A 25,207-nucleotide genomic window follows, 5' to 3' on the forward strand; every position below is an offset into this window, starting at 1 on the left:
TAAAAAGGAAGAGAGACGGTTGGGGTGAGACACTGTTGCAGATATCCTGCTGCTGTGACCTGAAGTAGGCTGGAAATCAGAGGCCCTCTGGGAATGAGTATGTACAGATGTTTCTAAATTGCTGTGGGTCAGGGCTACGTGAAAAGTCCTCTTTACTCAGCTTGCTGTGTTATGAAACACTCTCCTCATGTGACATGTTGTCTTAATTGTCCTTTTTTCCTTTCCTGTGGGTTCGAAGGGAGTAGGTAAAATAAGCTTGAACTGTAGCAGAGAGGCTCCAGTCTCCACTGGATGGGAGACAGGGCCCCTATTAAAGTCCCTTTAATGCACAAGGCCGCCTGCCACCAGCCCGCTTGAAGGCCCAAGGGCAGCAATGGACTGCCTGAGCCATCATGAAAACAGAACACCAGCCTCTTCTTAGAGGAGGAAACACATGAAACCAGAAGTCAGTCTCCTTTATGGAGGGCATCAGTTTTAATTTAGCAAAACCAAGGAATCACATACAATGTGATACCTAAGAGCAGTAAATTATGATTTGGAATGAGACAACGAGACACTGGACTTTGTTAGCTGGATCACAGAACCAAAAGTCTCAACTCAAATTGTACCAGCCATACTCTGGACTTTTTTTTAGGTTGTCTATCCCCCGAATCCAGGGAGATTTGACTGCACTCAAAAGTATAGTCATTTACCTCTTTCAAAACAGAAATTCCGATCCCATCCGTACCTGTCTGGCGATTTGGGCTGCTTCGGCTCCTAACACGGCCACACCGCAGTTGGTGGCTGGAAGTGGTTCACCCACTGACTGACTGTAGTCACTGTCTGGTGCTTACGATGTTAAGAAACTCATAGTCAATCTCCAGGTTCTTCTTCCACACCCAATGGGAAAGGGTCCCGTTTTTACATTAAAGCAATAAAAACAACAGCTTCAACAGCTTAATATAAGATCCTAAATCTCTGAACCTAACTGGATGAAAAACTCAGCTTTGACAGTTAGGCAATAACAAAGCAAATCTGGCAACCGTTATTTCTGGATGAGTCTGGGCTGTGGACAAGTCAGCCCAAATATATCAAATTTTTGTGTGCACCAAGCACTGTCCTCAGATTGTGATTTAGCAAATCTGGGGTGGTGTGCAGAAGCCATCATTTCAAACAAGCACCCCAAGTGGGTGAGATACAAGCCTTAATGATCAACGATAGTAAATGGGGGACCTTTTATAGGTGGCTTTTCTTCATGTTTTTCTCGACTGGCCAGTTTGTCTGTAATAAACATACCTGGCTTACTTCTTTATTTGGTTTCCAAGGTACTTCTCAGTTCACTATGATCTAACTAAGTGAAGACTCCTCTCTTGTTCTACTTAAAATCCTCCCATCACCCCTCATTCCATTCTCCACATCTGACTCCGGGAGCATAGTGGCAGGACACAGAGTAACAGTGACACCAGCTCTGACACTGACAATGCTTCCTGCTTGGCAGCCCCGCTCTGGGGCCTCAGACCTACGAGTGAGGTTTAGCCTCACGACTCTGAGCTGGGTTCTGTCGGTGTGTACATTGTAGAGATGAGACACTTAAGAAGGTTAAGTCATCTGCTCAAGACCATGCAGCCAGCAAGCAGTTCCGTGCTGAACATCTTCATTAAGCTCCACACGCACTCACGATTTCCCTGGGGCCGCCCAGACACACTCCGGCACGGCCTCCTCACCTGTGTGCACGAGAGTCCAGGTTTTCCTGGTCTCACTGTAACTGGTATTATCTGGCTCTTTATCTTTTACCAGTTTGAGATCTGACAGCTCTCTGATGACTGACTTTGCCTTTCTCTACTAGTGAGGCTGAGCATCTTTTCACAGTTGACCCACACAGGCTTCCTTCTATAAACTGTCTATTCATATGCTTTAGTGCATTTTTCTGTTGAGTAAATTTTCTCATTGATTTGAAAAATTCCTTGATACTCCTGATATGAATCCTGTTTTATAAACTCCACATAATTTCCTCCCAATCTATCACCTTATTTACAGCTAATATGACAACAAAATCATACTGAACAAGCCATTAGAACTAGGTAGGAAAGTTCGATAAGGTTGCCGGATGTAAGTATTTACATATAAACTAACGGCATTCCTACATACAAGTAATAATCACTTAGGAAATGTAACAGAAAAAAAGTCATATTCATAGAAACAAAACTTCTAGTGTACCTGGAATAAGTTAATAAAAGATGTATGAAACCAGTAGAGAGAAAACTGTAAAATGTTACTGAGGGACATTAAAATCCTAAGAAAATGGAGAAATGTTTCATGTTCATAAATCAGAGGAATACACTTTTCAAAACTGTTAATTCTCAAATTAACCTATATATTCAGAGCAATTCCAATAAAAATATCAACAGTATTTTCACTGAACTTGACACACTGATCGTATGGAAGACAAAGGAGTTAAGAACATCTAAGGCAGATGTGAAGAACATTATCATTACCTCATCAGATACCAAGACTTACACAGCTCTACAGCAATGAAGACGATGTGCCACTGGCTCCAGGACCAACAACTAACGAGATGGAAAAGGGGACCCAGAAACTTAGCTGCACATACGGAAAACTGATGTTAAGACAAAGGTGGCAGTGTGTGAGGTAAAGACAGGTTGACCCTACCAGGGAGCTGTCATTCTCTTTTGGTTCCAGTACAGGGACAGTGAAAATTTTCAAAGGCCACAAGAGAGGGGAGAGAATTGTTGAAAACAGAGTTTCGGTTTGCCCAAACACTGAGCCTTCTTAGAGGCCAGCCTGTGTGGAATTCTTAGATAGGGTATGACCGACACCCCGGCCGATGACTTACATGAGACTCAACACGGGTATTTTTGTATTCCTTCCAACTGAAAGCTCCCCAGGCTGGAAGATGGATTCTGCTTTCAGAAACGGTAAAATGTGAAAAAAAAAAAAATCATGTCTGAGAATCTATGAAATACAGTATTTGCAAAGAGGGCCACTTGGGGGGACTGTCCCTATCACAGCACACACGTGGAGCGGGGACGTGTTGGAAATCTACACTTGACCTCTACTGCCCATCCTTGTCCGGGCACAGAGAAGAGCAACTGAAGTTGACCCAGACAGCAGCTTCTCCTTACCAAGAGAAATGCTGTCGACTATTTTAGAAAGAGGAGAAAATCAAGTTGGAGGATTTATTTCAAAGTCACTGATAAAATGCACTGCAAAAGTTAATGATAAAAGTAAAAATATGGTAATAAATTACCCCTGTACAACCTATATTTTAAGTCATTTATTTCAATAGAAATATTTCAGAAAACTGTAAATTCATTTTAAATTAGCTTATGCAAACACACCGAAGATCTCACGCTCACATTTGCATATTAAATAGGGACAAAAAGTGAGAGAGGAAGTAGGTTGCACATCACTCAAGGAGGTCACAGTGCAATCGAGTGCTTCATCATTAGAGTACCGCACGTTAACTGAGATAAAGAATAAAAATGGCTTGTGTTTTTCTCTATTAATCATCACTGGGTTTTAATCCCCACAGATGCTAATCTCCTTCAGATTACGCTGTGAATGAGTTCCCCGCCCCCTCCCACACACACACTTTGGCTGTGAAACGACGAAACTGTCACTGCTCAAGGGTAGAAGCTCTTGAAGGGTCTAGTGACTTCTTATTGGCTACTCCATCAGACTTAATAAGTCAACAATTATTGGCTTCTATTTGTGACTACTTCTAATAAATGATGTCTTCAGGGGAAACTTAGTATTTGTTACCTGGTACCTAAAGCACAGCTAATACTTATGAAAGTGTCTGCTTGCCTATTCAAGTTCAATTCCAAAGCAGCCTGATTATGTACCCTTTAACCTCATCACTACTTTACAGTCGAAATGACTAAAATCAAAATTTAAATTCTGCTAATAACCAACCCTCAAGGACCGCTTAATCCCTCAGGTGGCCTTAAAGAGTCCACCTGCCTACTTGGGAATAGACAAGTCCTTTAAAATTTTTGAAAATAGCCTCTTGACTCAGTTGAATAACAGTGGCTCCAGATATTGCAATAATCTCAGAGAAGCAAAATGTTTTCCACCTTCGCTTTTGCTGGGAAAGCTAGTAAATTGTATAAATTAAACTTCCCTTTAATTTATATATTGGAGTTGTTTTCAGTTTCCTGCCATCATATTTTCAAGTAAACCATAATGGGTAAGTTAAGTGAGTGCTTGTTTGTTCTGAGTCTTATTTAAATGTAAGAATGAACCAAACTAAATCTCGTTTCTGGCCAAAGGAACTCTCATTACAAAATTCCAGTACCTTTAATAAAACCCAAACAAATCCTTTCGGTTGTATCATATTCTTTTAGAGATTTTCTGAAAGGCCTTATGTGTAAGTCTACGCTCAAAAAAGAAAAAAAAAAAACAAACTAATATCAACAACACAGAATCAACTGAGCTTGACAGATGCTCTTCAAAGTTGTTCTTAAGAGTGTTCACCCAAAGGCTGATTTGGGTGGATTTGTTTTTAATCTCCTACCCTGGAAGGAGAGGAGCAGAGAGGGCGCTTGTCTACAAAGACTCGAAACCAAGGATGCCACAATTCCTAGAGGTGTCTGTACAGACTTTCTTAAACTTGCTATGAGAAAGAGTAAGCTGGTGGAGAGAGGGAGAGCCCACACTCCTGAAATAAAGGAGTAAGAGGGCAAATGATCACTGTCAATACTCGATGCCCTAAACTTGGTCTTTGAATTGATAAGGCACTGACCAAAGTTTCCCCACGCTCCAACTTGAGATACCAGTGTAATGAGATTGCTTTCGAGGAGCTTACGAGTTTGTATCGCAGATCTTTCGTGAAAATCCTCAAAATAGAATGAAAATAGTCACTTTAGACACAAGCCATTTTTAGGGGAGCAAAAGCAAAAAGTACTTGAATCACTTTGGAAAGGCTGACTTCACATGGAAAATAATTGTCATCAGTGTGATTAAGTAACAGTGTATTTCAAAGCTTTGAAAAAACAAAATGCCACTCTGGCTATAAAATCATAAGTTTACTAGGTTTGAAAGAAATAATACAGGAGAGAGAAAATAAAAGCAAAGATATCTGAGCAAGTCAGACAAGCCTCACCACTTGCTCTAGCTCATCTAATCGTAAAACAGCAGTATCAGCATTTCACTGGGACAGTCGAATTCATCTTCATTTCCAAAAAGGGATCCAATTACTTCAAAAGCTTTTGTAGCAGAGGGTTTCTTTTTTAAAGATTATCTTCCATTAAGCAATGCTGGTACCCCTTGTTTGCAGAAGATAATGTGGTTGTAAAGGAATGTGCCTCAAAAAACAGAAAGAAAGTCAACAGTGGATACATTATCAATTTCCTTTCATATGATGCCCTATAATTTTGTTTACAATTTAACCTACCAAAAAAAAAAAAAAGGAAAAGAAACTTCTGCTCAAGTCATTTGGCCAGGTAAATTCTAGAAATCTAGTAATCCCAAGAGATCAACAGACTAGGCTGCTCTTGGAGGGCCCCGGTTTCAACTAATACATAGTATACACTACAGACTGTAAACATTTTCTCCTTCTATAACAATAGCGTTCCTTGGTCTCTTTTATAAATCTTCTAGAAGAGGAATAAAGCCACTTATAAAAATGTCACAGCTATAGACACCTTAACTCTTGACACACAGAAAGACCAAATACTGACAGTTCATACGGAAGGTAGTGCAATAGTCACATGGCATTTTCCCACACAGAAAAACATGTCATGGAAGCACATGCCTAAGGAGAAAAAAATACTCAAACTCAAATTGTTTGGATCCCTTTTTGTAATGTTTACACAAACAATATTTACACAGTGAAGAAAACAAAATAGGAAGGTGTGTTTGATCAGTTCTCTTTCAATGCTTACCATTTGGAGGTTACAGTGAGAACAACAACAACAACAACAAAAAACCTCTGAAAAATAAGCAGGACCCAGACACAGAGAGGACATGAAACCAAAAATAGTGCTCTGGAAGGTCATTATGCAGTTATTTTTATAGTTATATTTTAAAAACTAATACATTACTTCCATACGAAAAATAAGCTTTCATGTTCAAATAAAACGTTAAATGAGGCATGTCTCAAATTGCATTTTGGCTGGTATTACATACTGTTACATCAGGCCATATAATATGCCAATCATTATGCTTATCACAGACTAGCTTAAATTTAAATTATCAGTCTATGAGTTTTTCTTGGCTAGGAAACGAATGAGCTTAACATTGATGGAAATTTCAAGCTTTCAAATCACCAATTTACTAATTTATAAAGGGTAAAAGGGAGATAAATTCATCATCCCACTAATAAACTACCTAAATATTTAATATATTTTGGTGACATATTTTCTTGAGTTATCATTAGATATCACCTGGTGAGCGGTAATAAAAAATTCACCTATACTATTTTAATTCACTTCTCTCACTGGTTTCCATTTGCTTCAAATGCTAAAATAATCTTAAAAAGCAAGGACTAATCTTTTAGACGGACAAATTTGGAGACAGAAGAACAATGGTCACTTTTATGCAGTTATGTTAAAGAGTTTCCGGCAGTCAGAGACCACGATTCTATATACGGACTATTTACCAAACTGAACACTATTCTTACTCTGTGCAAGCATCCACTAATGTTTAGCGCGGAAAATATCAAACACATCTTCCAGTTTAGTTCCCTCTTTGGCAAAACTGCGTGATGTCAGGCTCCGACTTCCAGTTACGTATCTCTTCAGAAATGGTCAACCTATGACATGTCTACTTTAGCTTATTTACGACAAACAAAATAATAATAAAAAATCCACAGGGTCTCATCCACAATAATTTTTAAAAAACACATACACTGGTGAAAAATACTTATTTCTGAAGAGAAGTAAGCAGATTAAGGAATTTAAAAAAAAAAAAGCAGAGCAAAAGTAAGGTGTGCAAGGTCTAACAGTAACACTATCGGCCGTGCAGATGGCGTCCATCTGCGCACCCAGCGTGGGTTAAGCTCCGGAGGTCATTAACTGAAAAATCATTCAGCACAGGCAACACTTTGCTCTCTCTAGCCCATGTCAGTTTCCACAAAACCAGAAATGATGGTATTTCTAACTGTGCTATATGTGAGAAAAACATATGAACTCTTAATATCCTTTTGAAACAGAAAACTAAATTTAAAGACGTAGCACTCAGAAAAAAGCTCTTCTACTTACCTAATTATTCTGTGGGCAATATTTTCTATTTAAGTTTCATGGATTTGAGAGTGAAATGCTTAGGAGAAAAAAAGTATAACATTTTCTAAGAATACAAATGTGAAAATTTTTATGTGAGGCCCAAAGTAACGGAAGCCTACAAGAAAGTATCAGTCAGAAAGCTTTTCTTACTCTGGGCCACTGCTAAACTTAATGATGCCTCGTGAGTGTGTAACACCCAACACAAAGTCTTTGTTCAAATGCCACTTTTTGTTAAAACTCTAAGGCATCTCACCTTCAAACTTTTCTTTTTTGTATTTTGGATATTAAATGCATTATTGCATAGAAGAGCTCTCACAAAACTGCTTGGTCAACTACTGACAAAATATGGTTTCATGGTAGAGACCAATATCTGTGTGTGTATGTGTGTATGTATATATGTATATAGAGGAAGTTACTATATAGTAAGTTTTCAGAAAAACGTTTAAAGTTGTTTAGGAAGGAAACTTTTGACTTTAAAATCCCAGAATCTCAATCTTTTCCCTTTTAAAATTATAATAAAACACACATATAACATGTGGAATCTCTTCTAAACAAATGTGATCCTGAATCACATATTGAACAAAAATAATGAAGATGAATTTAAAAACCTGGCATTGTGCACGTTAAACACTGAAAAGGAAAATACCCTGATGAAATATCAATATATCATCTCAAGGATAAAAATCACCGGTGGCTGGCAGAAGGGATAATCCAATTAACTTGAAAAAAAAAATGTAATTACTGTAAAAATCCCAGAAAAGTTTAGTTTGGGATTACAGTTCCCTGCTAAGCAGATCTGTGGTCCAAGAAAGAATTCATATAGAAGGCTGAATTTAAACCCAGTTGAAAACAACCATGTTTTCTGGAGCCCACTTGAAAGAAGTGTCTGGCACGTGAACACTCAGCCTTTATACCTCCTGCAGGAAGTAATGTTCCCCATACAGTACTAAATCTCAGAAGTTTAGTGTTTAAAAATATCTTCCCTCATCCAAAACCAAACAAACCCCAACAACTCACATTATAACATTTCTAGGGCCTACACTCTGGCTGTGAGAGTGAGTGAGGCTGCAGACCAGTGGGGGCCTAACCATCTTCCGGTGGACGGCTACTAGAATCCTGCTAACCAGCCTATCTCTACACCTCCGGTTCAAAACCAGCTCCTGATGTAACGCATTAGAAACGTGTTTTTCCTTTTTAAAGTGTATCTGAAAAAGGCGACCCCCGCCTCCCCTCCCAAATTAGTACAAAGGTAAAAGAAATGCAAATTAGCTACGATCTATTCCAAGCACAGCACCGCCCGAAGGTTCACACACACTATTTGGTGTTTCAGGTTGCTTTTCCTTTCATTCTGTTAAGGCAGTGGTTTCCGCAGGTCGGTTCAGAGATGAGAAGCGGGTCCATGGCAGTTTGTTTTGCAACTCGATTTGTTCTCTGGGAATGTCTCACTTCATTCCCTGACATTAGTGCTTTTTTGGGTTCAGAACTCCAAAGGCTGAGACGGACCTCTGGGCTCCTCCTGGCACAGGACTGGTTTTTCGCTGGCGCTCTGTCATCAGGTCCTTGCTCTCGCTTGGGAGCAGCAAGTCGCCTCTCTTCTTTCTCAGGCTTTTACTCAAAAGTCATCAAGTTTGTAGGAACCTAAAGAATAGAAGCATTACAAACTGACAGCATTTAAAAGTTGTTTTTTAAAATACTGTTTATCTTTCCTCGTCATTTTAAGTAAGCCCAGGTATTAAAGTCTTTCTGGCCTAAGATATCTTTAAAAAAAGGAACGTGATAGAAGGTACTGTAATCATTCGTGAACACTGAGTAAAATATGCTAGGATGTTTTTGGAGAAAATCACTGAGAAGAGCTAGCACTCCCTTTCCAGTCAAGTGAAGTCTGGAGAGGACGAAGGGTAAAGACGGTATCTTTGGTGTCCAACACAAGTGAATAAACGAATGAGAAAATAAGTGTGGCTCTAGCAGGCTGCGATTCCAGGTGCCCTTGTTGTCCTCTGCTTTCTCCTTTACATGTATTACGACACGCTCCTACGTTCAAATTTTCAGATCCGGCGCAGATAATTTTATAACAAACATTACTAAAAATTTCTTTGTGAAATCATCATGAAAATAAATATAAAAGAATAAAAGTCATTGTTAGATAAATTCTGCTCTGACACTTCGTGACTTAAAAATCAATGGGTTTTATAAGTCTGCTGCTTATAGATTGGATCAAATTTAATTTGATTTCTTGACAAGTCTGAAATTCAACAAACATGGATGGATCTTGAGATAATTATGCTAAATGAAATAAGTCACAGAGAAAAAGTTGAGAACCATATGATTTCAGTCATATGTGGGATATAAAACCGAAAGCAACAAATGAAGACAAACAAAAACTCAGACACACAGACAACAGTTTAGTGGTTACCACAGGGAAAGGGGGTGGTGGGAGGTAAAGAAGGGTCAAGGGGTCAAACATATGGCGACAGAAGAATTGACTCTGGGTGGTGAACACATGATGCGACAGACAGATGATGAGCTACAGAACTGTACACTAGAACCTATACAAATTTTAACCAATGTCATCCCAATAAATTTAATAAAAACAGCTTAACAGCTTACTCTTTACCATCTTTTTTTAAAAACCTAAGATATTTAAAAAAAATGGATCTCCTACACATGTCAACTTCTAAATGAGAAATTATTTTACTTGAATTACAAATCAAATACAATGCAAATGCTCAAGTGCTTAAGTATAAATTCTCAGGTCTGGCCTTAAGAAACCCATATTTAAATAAAGTAAAAATTTCATTTCCTAAGTTGCCTGAATGAGGTCTGAGGTATTGTATTTGAGTCAATTAGTCTTCTACTAAAAATTTTCAGATTTTATAGCTTTTATTTATAAATTTGTCACTACTCTGATTCTTGCGGGTATAGAAAGAAACAAAACCTGTTTACACACATCTGGCTGACTCGTTCAGCAGGAAGGTCCACTAACACAGTAAGAGAAACTGAACCCCTACGTGGGTACGCATACACCGTCTAGATTAACCCTGAAATCTGAGATTTAAAAAAATGACACTAAATACTTTCCTTAAGCTACATTTTAAAAAAGCGTACAGCATGGAAAGGAATCCTAAAAAGCACAGTCTAGGCAAAAGGTCCCTTTCTTTCATTCCGTCCCAGACACCAACTGACAAAGGTGAGAGAGTAATTTTTGCTGTATGGCATTTCATGTCCTTCGTGGAAGTTGCTAAAAATGGTACCAAATACTGCTATTAGTCTTTCATATGTACGTCAAATAAAAATCATACGAGAACAAGGCCCATTCCAACAATACTTAAGAGGAACGGACCTAAAGGATGAGGACAGAGCTTAAGCCTCAGTTCTACCAGTTTTACTTGTTGGGCCCTGTGCAGGAAGCTTAGCAGCTCTGGGCCTTAGGTTCTTCCTTTATCGCAGAGAGGGTAATAACTTGGGTCCTGACAGCACAGGGTGGAAAATACTTTCATAAGGTTTACAAACTTACATAGTATATTATTCAAAATTAGCTGATAACACTGTATACTTCCATCTTTCAGTACCTTAAACCAATGGTTTTCAAATATATTCAACCAAGAACTGCTATAAAAAAGTGTATAGAGAGTTTATGTCTGCCCAACCGATGTGCGGTTCAACGCTAAGACTGCAATAGGGATTTTGGGGAAAACAGCACTAGGGATTAATTCTCCTTGGCAGCTGAAAGCTGTTGAATTAGACCCTCTTTGTTTCAGTAAAATAAACGCAAAAAAATCCAAATGGTTTTGGTTTCACTGCAACCACAGAAACCCTCATCAAGTTGCCAACGGAACAAATAAAGATGAATCAGAACAAACTTTATTGATTTGGAGTGCCGCTAACTCTCGCCCTCTCTAGAGCTACATTCCCTTGCCTCGCACCGTACTCTGCCCATGTGGCCTCCATTTCCCTGTTTTGAACACCTTAAGCTCGTTCTGGCATCAGGGTCTTTGCACTTTTTGTTTCCTCTGCTGGAACTGCTTTCCCTGGTCTCCGTGGGGCTGCTGCTCCTTCTCACTCAGGTCAACGTCATCTCCTTACGGAGGTCTTTGCTGCTTGCTCCTATTTGTTTAAGGCTGCCTCTACTACCACCACCTTACATCACATAATTCCGTTTTCTTTATGTAGCTTTCACTGTTTGAAATTTTATTTGTTCACTTGTTTATTGCCCATCTCCTCACTAAAATGTGGATTTCATGTCTTGTTGATTGCTGTCAAGAAGAATAAAAACAAAACCACTTTCCCACTTCATTCGGGAAACCAGTCTACTTACTTCTCTTTGGAACACTCTTAAATACACGCCCTAGTTGTGGACTGTTTGAGAATTAATAGGAATGCTCACCTGTTGTTTGTTACTTTGGCAGGCAGCACTCAAATGCTTAAACCACAGCATTGCATTCATTCTATTGCCAGCTTGAAACTTGTATGAATTTCCTAAAATCAAAACAAGGGAGAAATAATTAAAATTTAAGGACTCTGACATATAATAATTCTGCCAGCTACCAAAGAGCAAACTAAAATGTGACGAGAGCTCTCAGTTTCATAATTCTATTCTTCCAACACCTGATTTTCCAGTACAGAGAGTTCTCTGAGCCACATTTACGTGGCATTGTTTATGCAGAAGGTCACTGTTTTGCTGTTTATGAAGTGAAAGAGAAGTACTTTTGTCTTCTTAAATGTTCTTTTAGAGGAAAGTATATCTAAATAAAATCGTTTGCTTTCTCTAGATTTGTGTGTGGATGAGAGCACAGAATATCTGTTCTCAGTACTACTTAGATGATCTCTTAGATGTTAATATGAAGTTTTTACAGGCCAAAACGCTTCATCTGTTTAACATTTAGACGTTAGCTATATACTGTGATTAAAGGTTAATCAGCCGACCTCAATATCGGCTATGCCTTTAGTTTTTAGTTACATCTGTCGAAATTATTACAGGTTTACTGAGGGCTTTCTGGGAAAAATCTGAGGAGATACCTTTCTCTCTTTTAGAAAATTAGAAATTCATCTGTGTTGTGTGTATTTAGCAGACCTTATGTCAGTCTAATTCAGGACTGACAAATAATAAGCATTTTTATATGGTTATATGTATTAAGATAAACTGAGAAAAGAAAGGATTTATGTACTACAGATTGCCCTAAATTGAGCTTTATTCTCTTTTTTCATTGATCTAAGTTCATTTTGTTTCCCAATTTGCACCGATTTTTACTTTCTTTTATAACTGCATTCAATGGCACAGGAGCTATATTTAGGCATTAATGCAGCTTTTCTTTGAGATTCTAACAAAGAACTTTTTCACTTTTAGAAGCAATACTTTTTCTTCTCCAAATGTTAATTATTCAAAAATTCTGTTTTGCAGGCTGAACTCAGAGGCGGATATTAGATTAATCTAATAGAAGGCATTCCTACAATTGAGCTGGCCACAATTATTACTTTTTTGTATCCAACATATATTACTTACGTTTTTACTTAAAACACCATAGTAACCTAAAAGCAGAATATCTACTGATATAAAATGCATTCTGAATACAGGTCAAAATGTAACTGTACAGTCAATAAAAGGTAATGTGATATTTCCACTGTGAGTTGCTGGAAGATTCTGGGCAGATATGAAGGCATTTCCTTTGGGGCTCCCTTTGTGTGCTTATCGACAGCTGTCACGAGGGAAGAGCAGCAGTCACGTCAGGGTCTGTTCTGATGACCGACCACCCGAGATCTCCCCATAGGCACGAGCAGGGTCGGGAGGTATGAAATGATTCTATGCAGCCCACCCTCCACTTAAAAAACTCCTATAGTTGGCAGCCAATAATTTTATTCATAAATGTCTCTATGTAGTATAAGCGAACTGTTATAATTTATACTTCTTTGCAAAGTGCTTTGAGTCGAATAAGCAATTACTTTAATTAAAAATCATTTAAAGGAAAACTTCCACCATATTCAGAACTTAAGAATAACAATTTGCTTCAGGGTGTAAGTGAAGGTACTGCATACATGGCAAATCTCTGAGATTTTAAGGTAACAGTGGCCTATAGATTCTCAAATTCCCTCTTTTCCTCCTGCCTGCCTGGTTACTAGCTCTCTAGGGATTCCTTGGGCTTTTAATTTCGAGCTTATGCCCTGCAGCAAAGAAAATAGCTTGTTTAATAAACTTATTAAAGAAACAATTCATAGATATTAACTGATATTTAAGATACTGATATCATTGCCATACCTTATGTGAAGGAAATATTTCCCAAGAAGTAAAACTACACAAACCCTACCAGGTTGAGTATTTCAGTTAAACTAGGTTTTGGTTTATCCAAAGTCCTGTGTAAGCATCATCTTGACCTCTAGTCATGCTAATGACTCACCTTTCTCAGAGTCAGTCAGCAGGAAGAGATCTGGATGCTCTGGGTCATCGGCCATCATCACCATCCATCCTGCCACGGACACATTCTTATTTGATGTTGACTTGAACTGAGAGATAAAAAGATAATTAATGGTTATTTTCATAGCTCGTCTTAAGTAAAATTTAAGTGCCACAGGACGTATTTTCTCTTTCTCCTAGTGAGAGATGAGATCTGTGACTTCGTGCTGGTCAGGTCTACTTGGGGCCTTAGACTATGATTCCATCTAGGCACCTAGACTATCTCTAGATAGTCTCCTGCTTTCCAGATCTTTCCCAGCTTCAACTCTTTATCAATACCTACCTGTCCTAGTGTCCGTTCCCAAAGAGCACGATATGTTAGTGGACTGATAAATTCGCCTATGTTGTTTTTCTGTTACTTTGCTGCCCCTTGCCCCTTTCTTATAAGAAACGCACTTGCATTTTAATAAAGGTGTTATCATTTTTCCTCTAGTTTTATTGATATAATTGACATATAACGTTGTGTAAGTTTAAGGCGTACAATGTAATAGGGGTGTTATCTTAAACCGGATGATTTAATAAACAAGCAGTGCTATCGGACAATTCTTAATAATACAGTCTAAAAAAAAGTATTCTTAACATGCTTGTTACTTTTCTATTTAAGTTATACTTTAGTAGCAAAAAAAGGGTTGTTATAAAAGAACAGAAAGTTAGGTTAATTTCATTCATAAATGAAATAAAAAAAATTAAATATTGGCAACCCAAATCTAGCAGTATATAAAAAAGTGATACATGATGACCAAACTGGATTTATCCCAGGAATATGAGGATGGTTTAATGTTAGAAGTCAATTAACGTGGCTAAGCTGGGTTTATTTCAAGAAAGTATAGTTAGTTTAAAAAAATTATTAAAGTAACTTGCCATATTAACAGATTAGGAGAGAAAAAAAATACGATCAACTCAGTCGATGTAAAATAAAAACATTTGCTAAAATATAACGCATATTTATGACAGACTAGAAATAGAGAACTTCCTAATTCAATAAGAGTATCTACTAAACAACAAAAAACACTCACAAAAACTAAACCAAAACAAAGCAAGAAAGAAAAAAAAAAACTCCAAACCCAAAACCCTGCAACACACACACTTAAAGGTAAAATGTTCAAAATCAGCATTCAGATAAGGATGCCCACCACTGCCACCTTCATTCAAGACTGAATTAAAAGACCTACTCAGACCAGTAAGATAAGAAAAAAAAAGGATGAGGAAGAAAAAAAACTACTATTACTCACAGGTGATATTAGCTACACAGAACATACACCTAAATCTACCGAACTAATAAGAAACACCAGCGAGGATGTTTGGAAAAGATCAACATGAAAGTCAAGCGTAATTCTGTACACTAGGAATACAAAAGTCATTTATAAGAAGGGTACCTACGAATACATTTAACAAAAGACTTAGCAGAAAGTATAACAGTTAAAAGACACTCAAGAAGACCTAAATCAATGGAGAAATACCATGAGCTGAAGGAAAAGATTCAATGTTGTAAACATTTCAATTATCCCTAAATTGATCTACAGATTCATTGTCATTTCAATAAAAACTTGAGAAGGTTTTATGTGGAACTTGAGAAGCTGATTCTAAAATTTATATACAAGAAGCGAAGGACCAGAAATAGCCAAGACCGCCACCATGAAAACAATACTAATTTAAATTTCTGCCGACCAGAGATGACAGTCTGTTTCTCTGCACCATGGCCAATACTGTATTCTCAATCTTTAAAATTTCTGCCTGACTGCAAAACAAAACAAACAAACAAAGGCGGCTTCCCTTATCTGCATTTCTGATAACCAATGAGGCTGATCCTCTTCCCATGTGTATTAGACATTTATATTTCATCTTCTACATATCTCCCTTTTCCATTTTGCTATTGTTCTGTTTTATTCTTGCTCAGTAGTGGAAGGTCTATATATGCTACAGATTTCTTTTTCAGGTAGTCTCGGTTTTTAAAATTTAATCAAACAACATTCATTCAGTCATTCATTACCATGTAAGGATAAGTTCAAAACATATCTGCAAAAAAAATTTTTTATAATGAATACTCGATATACTTCCATTAAAAAATTTGAGTGAATGTTTTAATTTTAAAACATTAAAAAAATGTAGACATAATAAAATAATAGTCTCTCTTCTCTCCCCAATTACTCTACCTTCCAAGCCTGCTCTGCTCCTCAAAGGCAAAAGCTGTAAACTTTAGATAGTAAAAAAATATTTATATACATATAGAAACAAGTATATTTTCATTAGTGATTTTTTCATACAGTTTTTAATTTTGAAGAGACTGAAACTACAGAGATGTTGAAAAAGAAAAAGCTACAATGATTATCCACATATCTACATCTGGCATTTGGTTGATCTCTTGGAACATTTAAATGCAAGTTGTAGACATAACATCGATCCCTAAATATTTCAACATGTGTCTAAGAATATATTCCTATATAACCACAATGTAAGTATCATATTTAAGAAAATTAATAAATACAATCATATAAAGTCTATATTAAAATTTCTTCAATAGTCCCAATTATGGTCTTTATATATATCTATTTTTAATTATCTCCAGGATTCAACCAAGGTACATACATTGCATTCAGCTGTGAAGACTCTTCAGTCTCTTTTAATCTAAAACAATCCTCCTCTCCCCTATCCCATTCTGTCAAATTCTGTTCTTAAGAATCCAAGCCAGTTATCTTGCAGAATGTCCCACAATCTGGATTTGATTGTTTCCTGACAATTAGATTCGGGTTAATTTTTTGGCAGGAACGCTACATAGGTGGTGCAGTGTTTATATAATAGACTTAAATTCTTTATCTGTTGCTTATTTTATATTTTCTTCCAATTTGTATTTCAATTTTGTTTGAAAAGAATTAAAACATTTTTTCCTTCATTGCTTTTATTCTGGATCATTCTCTCTTCTATCCTAAAATATATACTAAATATAAACTTCGACCTGTCTTTATATCCTCTATCTTGCTCTTATAATTCTTTAATCTCAACAGTTTTAACTTAAAAAAGATGAGAAATATGGTCTATTTCTTTGGCACTTGATTTGATTTCCTCATAACCCCCCTATGCTCTAATTTCTTACCATTTTCATATACACTGTTTATCAGAAATCTCATATAATTAGAAAACCAAACTATCATAATATGCTATTAATAAGTAGCAACTCCATACATAAAAATATTTAACATATGCAGTAGGTGAGAAATTCAGTTATCAATTCTAATTTGAATTCTTTATAATCAAAGTTAGGGAAAATCATTTTATTTTATTTATTTTCATAATCATCAACTAAGCAAAACCCAGCCAAGTGTCAAAAAGGCCTATGTGAAGAGTTACCTATATTTTAAGACAAAGAATTTACTTGAGCTACATCTACGTTTTTTTTTTCCCCCCTTTAAGTACAGCAGTACTAATCAGAGGCAAAATATTTTAGGTTTTGAAACTAATGTGTGCAACTTTGTCAGATGTGTGGTCATTATAGTCAATATGACCAGAATGAAAAAGAAAATAGTCCTTTACCTCAATGCGAGGATTCCATCTAAACAATTATAACTGTGAATAAAAAGGCTAATGTATATGACTCCATCCATGTACGGTTAAAAAACGAAGCAATGTTTTAAGGAAACATACATGGTAAATGCTGAAGAAAAGCAAGGCAATGATCGACATGAAATTCAGGACAGTGACAGGCTGTGGGTATGGCTGGTAAAGAAAGAAGGCGACGCGATCTTAATGGCACGTCCCAGATTCATTTAAACCAAAAAATGTACTCTCATATACCTCTGGTTTGTTTAAAAGGCGAAACTGTAGTAAATAATTATGTAGTGTCATTTGGGTAATTTTAAAGTAGTAAAAGGACTTAATTTTTTTTTTAGTGGCTTACCTTTCCTCAGTATGGTAAACTACTTAATTCCTCCACAAAATACACGATTTAAAAATAAAATTCCTCTCCAAGAGATTTTATTAATGCAACAGGGAAAGTTATTCTTCCTTTCAAAGATATATCGCTGACACATAAAAACAAAACAGCATACAAAAAGGATTTACAGAAAGATTCTGCATTTGGAGAAATGAGCATTGAGAGGCTTCTTTGAAGTAATGTGAAGCACAAGAAAGTGGACCTTAGTAACCATGGTAACTATTATTCCTTTTCACTGCTGGGAAAATCACTCAATCAGAGATTGAGGTGAAAAGTTCTTTAGATGTTGTTTGCAACTTTTCACATTTTATAGATTAGGAACCGAGACTACAAGACAGTAGTTTTCAACTGTTTTCTGAACAAGAAACCCAGGTTTGGGAAGGCTTCGATGCCAAGATAGATATTTGTAATACGCGGTTTTGACATTTGCAATGGAAAAATAGCATTCAAAAAAGAAACTTCTAAATAGGGAAGTTATTCCAGGACTTTCCTTGGAATAGTCTTACTAAATAAAAAAATTCTATTACAACACTCAAATAAGGAATAGATTTAGGAACTTCTGGAGTAGAATATGGAAAAAACCCCAAACCATTGCATTCCATTAGGACTACTTCCTTTACAATTGGAAAGAAGCTGTGAAACAATGCTGACAAGTTAGAGGAGGAATACTTACATGTTTTCTTTCTGTAGCCTTTAGAGATTTGGCAGCATAGTAAAAAAGCTGTGTCCCACACAAAGCTGCCCAGTATTTTGTCCAAGATGTTACCTGGAGAGGACAGACAGGAGTATGCCACGTGAACACACTACTAACATGCTGCCGGCATCCCAGCCTCACCTCAGCGCCGCACCTTCCTACCGCCTCCACCTGACACTGAGATAATTATTGATCTCATCAAGAATCTATCGCTTTTTAATATTACCTAGTATTGCCATGGCCTCCCTATCCCATATCCTCCCTCCCCTTTCTTTATATTTAGCCTGCATTGCACGGTCCAGTACCACACCCTTTCCCTTCCCAATATTTGAATCTCATTGCCTTGCTCTCCTGATCTAACCCTGACCCTAGTTCAATCTCCCCCAGCTACACTTTCTTCATAGATAATCTATTTCACCCAGGTCCACACTTCAAATGCTACCTGTATGCTAATGACTCCCAAATCCCTTTCTCTGGCCACGCCCCCTCTCTGCTGACCTTCTGAACTGTACTTTTTAAAGAGCCAAACTGACATCTCCCCTTAAATGTCTAATAAGCATATCAAACTGAACATGGCTAAGACTTACCTGCCCCCTCTCAAAAAAACCTTTCGATTTCAATAAATGTCCCCAACATTCACTCAGCTCAGTCCAAAACCCCAAAGGATTCTTCGCTTTAACCCTTTCCTCGCACGTCACATCTCATACACCGTCATGCAGCTCTAGTCTGTGACTTCCTCTCTCCCTCCTCCTCCATGGCCGGTGCTTCAGCCACACAGCCCTTCCTGCACCCTGGATTTGAGCTCTGTCCCTGGACGCCGCACCTTCCTCATTCGGATCTCAGTTCAGAAGCCTCGCTAAGGTGACATCTCTGCTCGCCCCATCATTCTCTATCCCACCATCTTATTTTAAGGGCTGATCTCCTGTGTCTCCTCACTGGAACGTCATCCCCATGAGGCAGGCACGTGTTCACTGCTCTATTTCTGGCATCTGCCGTGCCATACATGTGGTAATGCCTCAACTGACGAGCTATTCTCAGTTCACTAGCTGGTCTAGTGTAGCTTCGAGATTGTAATGTAAGCAGAAAAATCAGACCACTTAAACAATTTTGATATTTTAAGAAGCCCTCATATCCTCAGAAACTTTAAGTGTGGATACACATCAAAGTTTTCATTCCAAATTAGATGAATTATAATGTTATTTGAGAAAAGAAAAAAAAATTTTTTTAGTAGGCAAACTGCTGTGTTGCTATTGGGAAAAAACAAACTTTTGTGTTACATATGAGAAACTTTGTTCTACCAAACTTTTTTTTTCTTTTAATATGATTATGGTTTAGAGGACATTTAATCACTGGGTTCTAGTTCATGTGGGAAAACAAAACTGCATGACTGAGTTAAACGATTTAGAACAGACAAAACAAAATTGGTTTGATTCCATTTTATAGGGTTGTTACTTTCTAGTCTTTATTTTTCCTAAACTTATTATTAAAATACTTCTTAAGAGTATATGCTTCAAGGTTCTCTGAGAAACGGTTTTGAATAAGAACTATATTAGACGGCAGAGAAGTATGAGGGCACCATGATTTAAGCATCCTCATGACTTAATTGAAATATAAATTAAGAAACATAATTTAAGAAATATATATCTTAAATTATTTCAAGTGCACTATACATGTGATTTTATTTCAAGTCTCTTCATATTTTTTAAGATCTTATACATTTGTATATTTTTAGAAATGTTAAAATATAACATCTTACTTTAGGCTTTTTGCCTTCTTTTAACAAAGTTTTTCTCTTGAGAACACCTTGAATAGTCACAGCTCCTGGATATAAATGTACTGCCAAATCTTCTGATTCTGCAGAACTGCAACAACGAAATGAAGAAAAACACAGGCTAAGAGTTTAGTATAGTAGTTATCAAGTAGGTACTTAAATAAAATGTAATTATTCTTAACTTTAAAACTTTGCTACTTTATTCAGAATGAGAAGACACAATTATAAAGGTTTATTGATCTGAAATTTATAAGCTGTCACAAAAGTTAATCAGGACGTTCAAATCAGCAGATGGTTAAAAAACACACACTTTATTACACATTTGAACAGGTGAAATTGAGAAAGATAGGGTAATTTACTTTAGTAAAGATTAAGCAAAAGATTTAATAAGACTTTTCTTCTTAACATGCCACACTGCATCACTGCTGTAAACTTTTTCTGGCCCATTAGAAACTTTAAATCCTGGTAGGAAAAATGAAGATTCTATTTGTTAAAAGTATTTTAGCATATAAAATTCAAAGTAAAAATAACAAAAGCTCAAAAAAGAAAAAAAGAAAACCCATGCTGAATTTAATTCTAAAATAGGTGAACAAATAAAATAACAACATATTTAAAAAATTGGTTTCCTGCAATACATTTTAATGACATTTAAATGCTCTCGATGTGAAAGGGTTTGATTATAGCCTAACAGCTCTTGAAGAAAGGAGTAACTCCAAAACCCAGTATTTCCTTTCCATGTATCTTAAGAAAATCATCACAAAATAACCAAACATTTAAATATCTTTTCCCAACTGATTTAAAGTCCTATATTTAAAACAAGAATAATTTCTACACGTCAACTAAAACATGCTAATAAAGACCTGTCATTCTCTGGTGATCTGACTTGAGCTGCAGAAGTTACAACAGCGAAGAACACTGCTGACGTTTGCCATCTTATCCCTTTAGGATTATTTAGGTGTCTTCAAAGTGACTTAAAAGCCTAGAAACCACTAAAAATTTCAGGCCAGAGCTATTTATATTCAGGGAGGTATACAAAAGGAGATTAGACACCATCAAATGGACATAAAGTTTTCTTCTAAAGTTGGTTATTTTGTTGTACTGTGAATCGGTTGATTAGGCATTATCAGTAACTTCCAGCCCACAAATCAATCCACCATACATATTTTCTCCTGCAGCTGATGCAGTACAGAAAGAGGCCTGGTTTAACTAGATGAACAACGGAATGAACACCGAGTTTAAATAAACAACTATTATTTACAAAGTAGACTAGTCTAACTTCAGCATCTGCAGTTTATCTAAAACAACTTTCAAAAGACCAATCTAATGTAGACATATTAGCAAAGCAAGTGCTTTGATTGTAGCCTCTGAAAAATCAGCAGATTTCTGTATTGCTCATCCAATAGCTAGCAGCATTAGAAAAACCGGTGCAGTTAAAAAGCCACCAACGTGGAATTATCTTTAAAATGTGACACAGATGCAAGTTTTAGTGATTAGGTCCATGGATCAGAAAGAAGAGTTCAAATTCATCTCTAGATAAACCTCGGAAACGAAGATTTCCTGGGCAGTTTTTTAGTTTTTAAACCAATTAGTTGAAAAAGAACAGAAATAGTGTAAGACCACACCCGTGTAAGCCAATCACCAACACCAGAGGGGAGTTCTGTGGCCCCTGAACGCAGGGGGATTGTACCTGCTGGCCTTCACGTGGCTTCGATAGCCATTTCGTGCCACTCGTGTCACCGGGCCGAGAGAATGGTATAATCTGTTCCTGTTGGATTCCATTATAAATTTGATAATATTACATATACTTTTATTCACATAAGCATCATCAATACCTAGAACAGTATAATTTCTTCTGGTAATACAGCTTTCTAAGTCTTCTAAAAGGTTAGTATGTGATTGTTTTTTTTTTTAAAGCATGCATCATAGATTTCAAAGTTTTTTTCTTTTACTGTTGACGCTAGAAAGTTATAGGCAGCTTAGTACATATATATTTATTTATACATTCACTTTCCCAAATCTGCTAAAATGAAGAGTTGTGTATAACCAGATACTATCAAAGCCTGAAAAATGCTTCAAAAATCCTTTTGTTTCTATTCTAGTTCTTGGATTCCAATTTAATTATGACACCTGGACTCATACAAATAATTCCTTTTTATTATATGTCCCTATGAAGACACCTAAAGGCAATGTGGCCTGTAAACTGAAAATGAATTTGGCCAGAACACCTTATTTCCCTTCCTATCTTTTATATTAAGTCCAAGAACACTTATAAAAGAGAGAAACTAATAATTAAAGGCATTATTATTTCCATATCAACTGAAATAAATAAGCCAATAAATGATAAAAATGATGAGTTAATATTTATTTATCCAAAATGGCATGTAATATTTAACGAAATGAACACACATACATAGAAACACTGATACTTCTTTGCCTAGGAAAAGCCAAAAGTAGCATGTTGATAAATGATCTTGAAAACAAAAGACGTTATTTTAGCAACTTAAGCAGCAAAGCATTTGACTTCTCTCTAGGAAATAAGAACAAAAAATGGCATCTTTAACATTTCAAGTTCATTATATACAGGTGGTTATTTTAAACCTAGTTCTTTATTAAATTATTATTTCATGTCTGACTCTTGCTAGGCAGCATTAATTTACTCTCCAAATGTTCTAAGCGCCACTGATTTAAACTTGACATAAGTTTGGTAGATTTTTTTTTAACTGCAAATGTCTCCAAAGCAAAACATTTGTCATGAAAGGAAAGTATTGTTTTGAGATGTGAAGGTAACACCGTTAAATGCTGTCTTCAAAAGTCACCTGCTGGGATGAGAACAGATTACCTATTACAACGCCATCCTGGTTGCTCACTTACATGTCAAGTGATTTGAGAAACAATTTTCTTCATTGATGTTTTTTGTCTAAAGATTACAATACACTCTATGATCAACATGATGGTATTATGCTCTTTTACAGGGAAAGAACTAAGACGATTTGTACAGACAGCATGCCAGAGGCAACTCTTGTGTTTTTCTGATTTCAGGCAAACCCAAATAAAGAAATTGAAAGTAAAAGTTGAAAGAGAAATAATATGCAAAAACAAATTGTAAGAACTCCCCAAAACAAAGAGATCAAAACTTGGCAACACTGACAGTGTAAAAAGGTTTAAAAGTACTTTGAAATATTGGACTTCTTAATTACATAATGGTGAGAATTATTTAGGAAGTGTCATCAAGAATAAGGACATAATTTTCCAATTAAACAACATGAAATTAACCAAATCAAACGTAGTTTAGTTTTAACTTTATAGTTAGTATAACTGTTTTCTATTACAAAGTCACTGATAGGGAGGTAGATAACTATTTTCAACTCCATCGATTTTAATATGACATTCGAAATTCAATCTAAACGATAATGTTGCTTAGAAACTTAGGTTGCTTAGGTTTATATACAAAAAAGAGCAATTATTTCAGTCAAGAGTCAAGTATCTTCTAAGTACAGAAATGGCAGAACTGAAATGGTCAGAGACAAAGTCCTAATGAACATTTAGTAAAAACCATTATTTGCACTGTTTGCCTGCGTTTCCTGAGGACATCTTACACTGGAGATCAATATAACATGACACTTGCTGTAGGCTGTTGGTGGCTTTTACAGCTTAAAGCAATGAGGAGGAGGAAGTATAATACAGTATTTCACTATAAATCTATGTGCTCTGTGCAAACTTTGAGTTCTTGACAGTTTAAATTCAAACCTCAAGCTGCTTTACTTACATTATAATTTAAATTTTACTAAGTCATTTTGCCCTTAATAAAGTAGCAGAGAATGAAGCTGACTATTCTACTAAATGTCTTAAATTATTTAAATCGACCAGAAGAAAATTTTATTTTTCAATGTATAAGTAGATAAGTTGATTATGACTGTTACTGCTTTTAAATTATAATTTGAAATGTACTAAATTCATATACATGTGTCAAGCCACCAAACATATATTTATTAGAAAAGACTGATTTCCAGACTTAAATACCAATTTCTAATTTCTGCCATCAGCAGGAAGCTTAAATAGGCCATTAGAGATAGTCATAAATATTATCTCTTAAAATTCATATTATCATATATGAATTCATGTGTGAATTATATTATTCATATACTTTAAGACAGACAAAATAAACTAAAAGTAGTTCAAATGGACACTTTTTCTTACCTTTCAAAAGCAGGCCATGAGGTTTCTTCACTTAGTTCAGAACCATCACTGCTACCTAAAATCAAAAGTTATTCTATTTTTTAAACATCAGTTTGAATTTTTGATTTTAAAAATAATTTCTACAACTGTGCTTATAAAATGGCAATCATGTTATTTGTGGGTGAACATCCATGTATTAATACTTCATTCTAATATTATGCTGATAGATTTATTTTGCAATATATTGGAATATAGCTGATAAGACTACTAATGTAACAAATTAGAATAACAAAGAGTATAAAAGTCACAACTAATGAAAACATGCTTTTGTGATTACAAATGTGAGTGTGTGTGCATGCATATTAACACCTATCAGTTATGGTTATAGTCTTTCTTTTCAGAATTTTAAAGCTTTACAACAAAAACCCTAGGAGGTAATGCCTATGTCTAAAGTTCTTAATTTACAAACAAAGATCTATCAATCTTCACTGTTTATCTACTTACGATAATATAGAATTAAAAGAGATAAAGGCCAAAAATTAGTTTCTACTTGTTCTAAGAGAAAGATCTCCAAACTAAAACGTTAACTATAACTAAATGAAATAACCAGATATCTATGGAAAGTAAAAGCCACAAATAAACTAGAGAATAATACTTATAATACTTATGATGAGAAAAAGCCAAATATTTTATACATGTACACACACGCACACACACACGAGCTGTAATTTAAAAAATTATTAATTTTTGCTTCAAGTGGCATGCAAGATTCTGTAAGTGTAACCATTTTTAACTGACATAAGTTCCTTTTTCTTTTCCAAAATTATTTTGTGCATTATTTTTCAGACTGAGGTTGATATCTGCATATAGGTAACTTATAGCATTAATAAAGAGGTATTTCAGGTGGCCAACTTGTCTTCTATTTTGCATATTTTGTCATCATTTAATCATTTGCATTTATAAAAAGGGG

The 25,207-nt window shown here is 36.0% G+C and overlaps 1 protein-coding gene across 3 annotated transcripts in view; it reads right to left on the bottom strand.

Annotated features, from left to right (window-relative positions):
• Nucleotides 1–3,259: 3,259 nt before the first annotated feature.
• Nucleotides 3,260–25,207, bottom strand: part of RALGPS2 (Ral GEF with PH domain and SH3 binding motif 2) — a 124,278-nt gene continuing 102,330 nt past the window's right edge. For 2 of the 3 annotated variants that reach the window (XM_039881385.1, XM_039881386.1), the window contains 7 exons: nt 24,259–24,313; nt 21,749–21,826; nt 20,047–20,152; nt 18,270–18,362; nt 13,613–13,718; nt 11,608–11,699; nt 3,260–8,861 (listed from right to left, as the gene is read on the bottom strand). In XM_039881385.1, coding sequence (XP_039737319.1) covers nt 8,832–8,861; nt 11,608–11,699; nt 13,613–13,718; nt 18,270–18,362; nt 20,047–20,152; nt 21,749–21,826; nt 24,259–24,313 — 560 coding nt within the window. In that variant the 3' untranslated portion in view covers nt 3,260–8,831. The remainder of the gene's footprint in view (nt 8,862–11,607; nt 11,700–13,612; nt 13,719–18,269; nt 18,363–20,046; nt 20,153–21,748; nt 21,827–24,258; nt 24,314–25,207) is intronic. The other variant, XM_039881387.1, reaches the window with a different exon arrangement.

The sequence above is a fragment of the Pteropus medius genome, unplaced genomic scaffold (genome assembly GCF_902729225.1).
Source record: "Pteropus medius unplaced genomic scaffold, Ma_sr-lr_union100, whole genome shotgun sequence".
NCBI lineage: Eukaryota > Metazoa > Chordata > Mammalia > Chiroptera > Pteropodidae > Pteropus > Pteropus medius.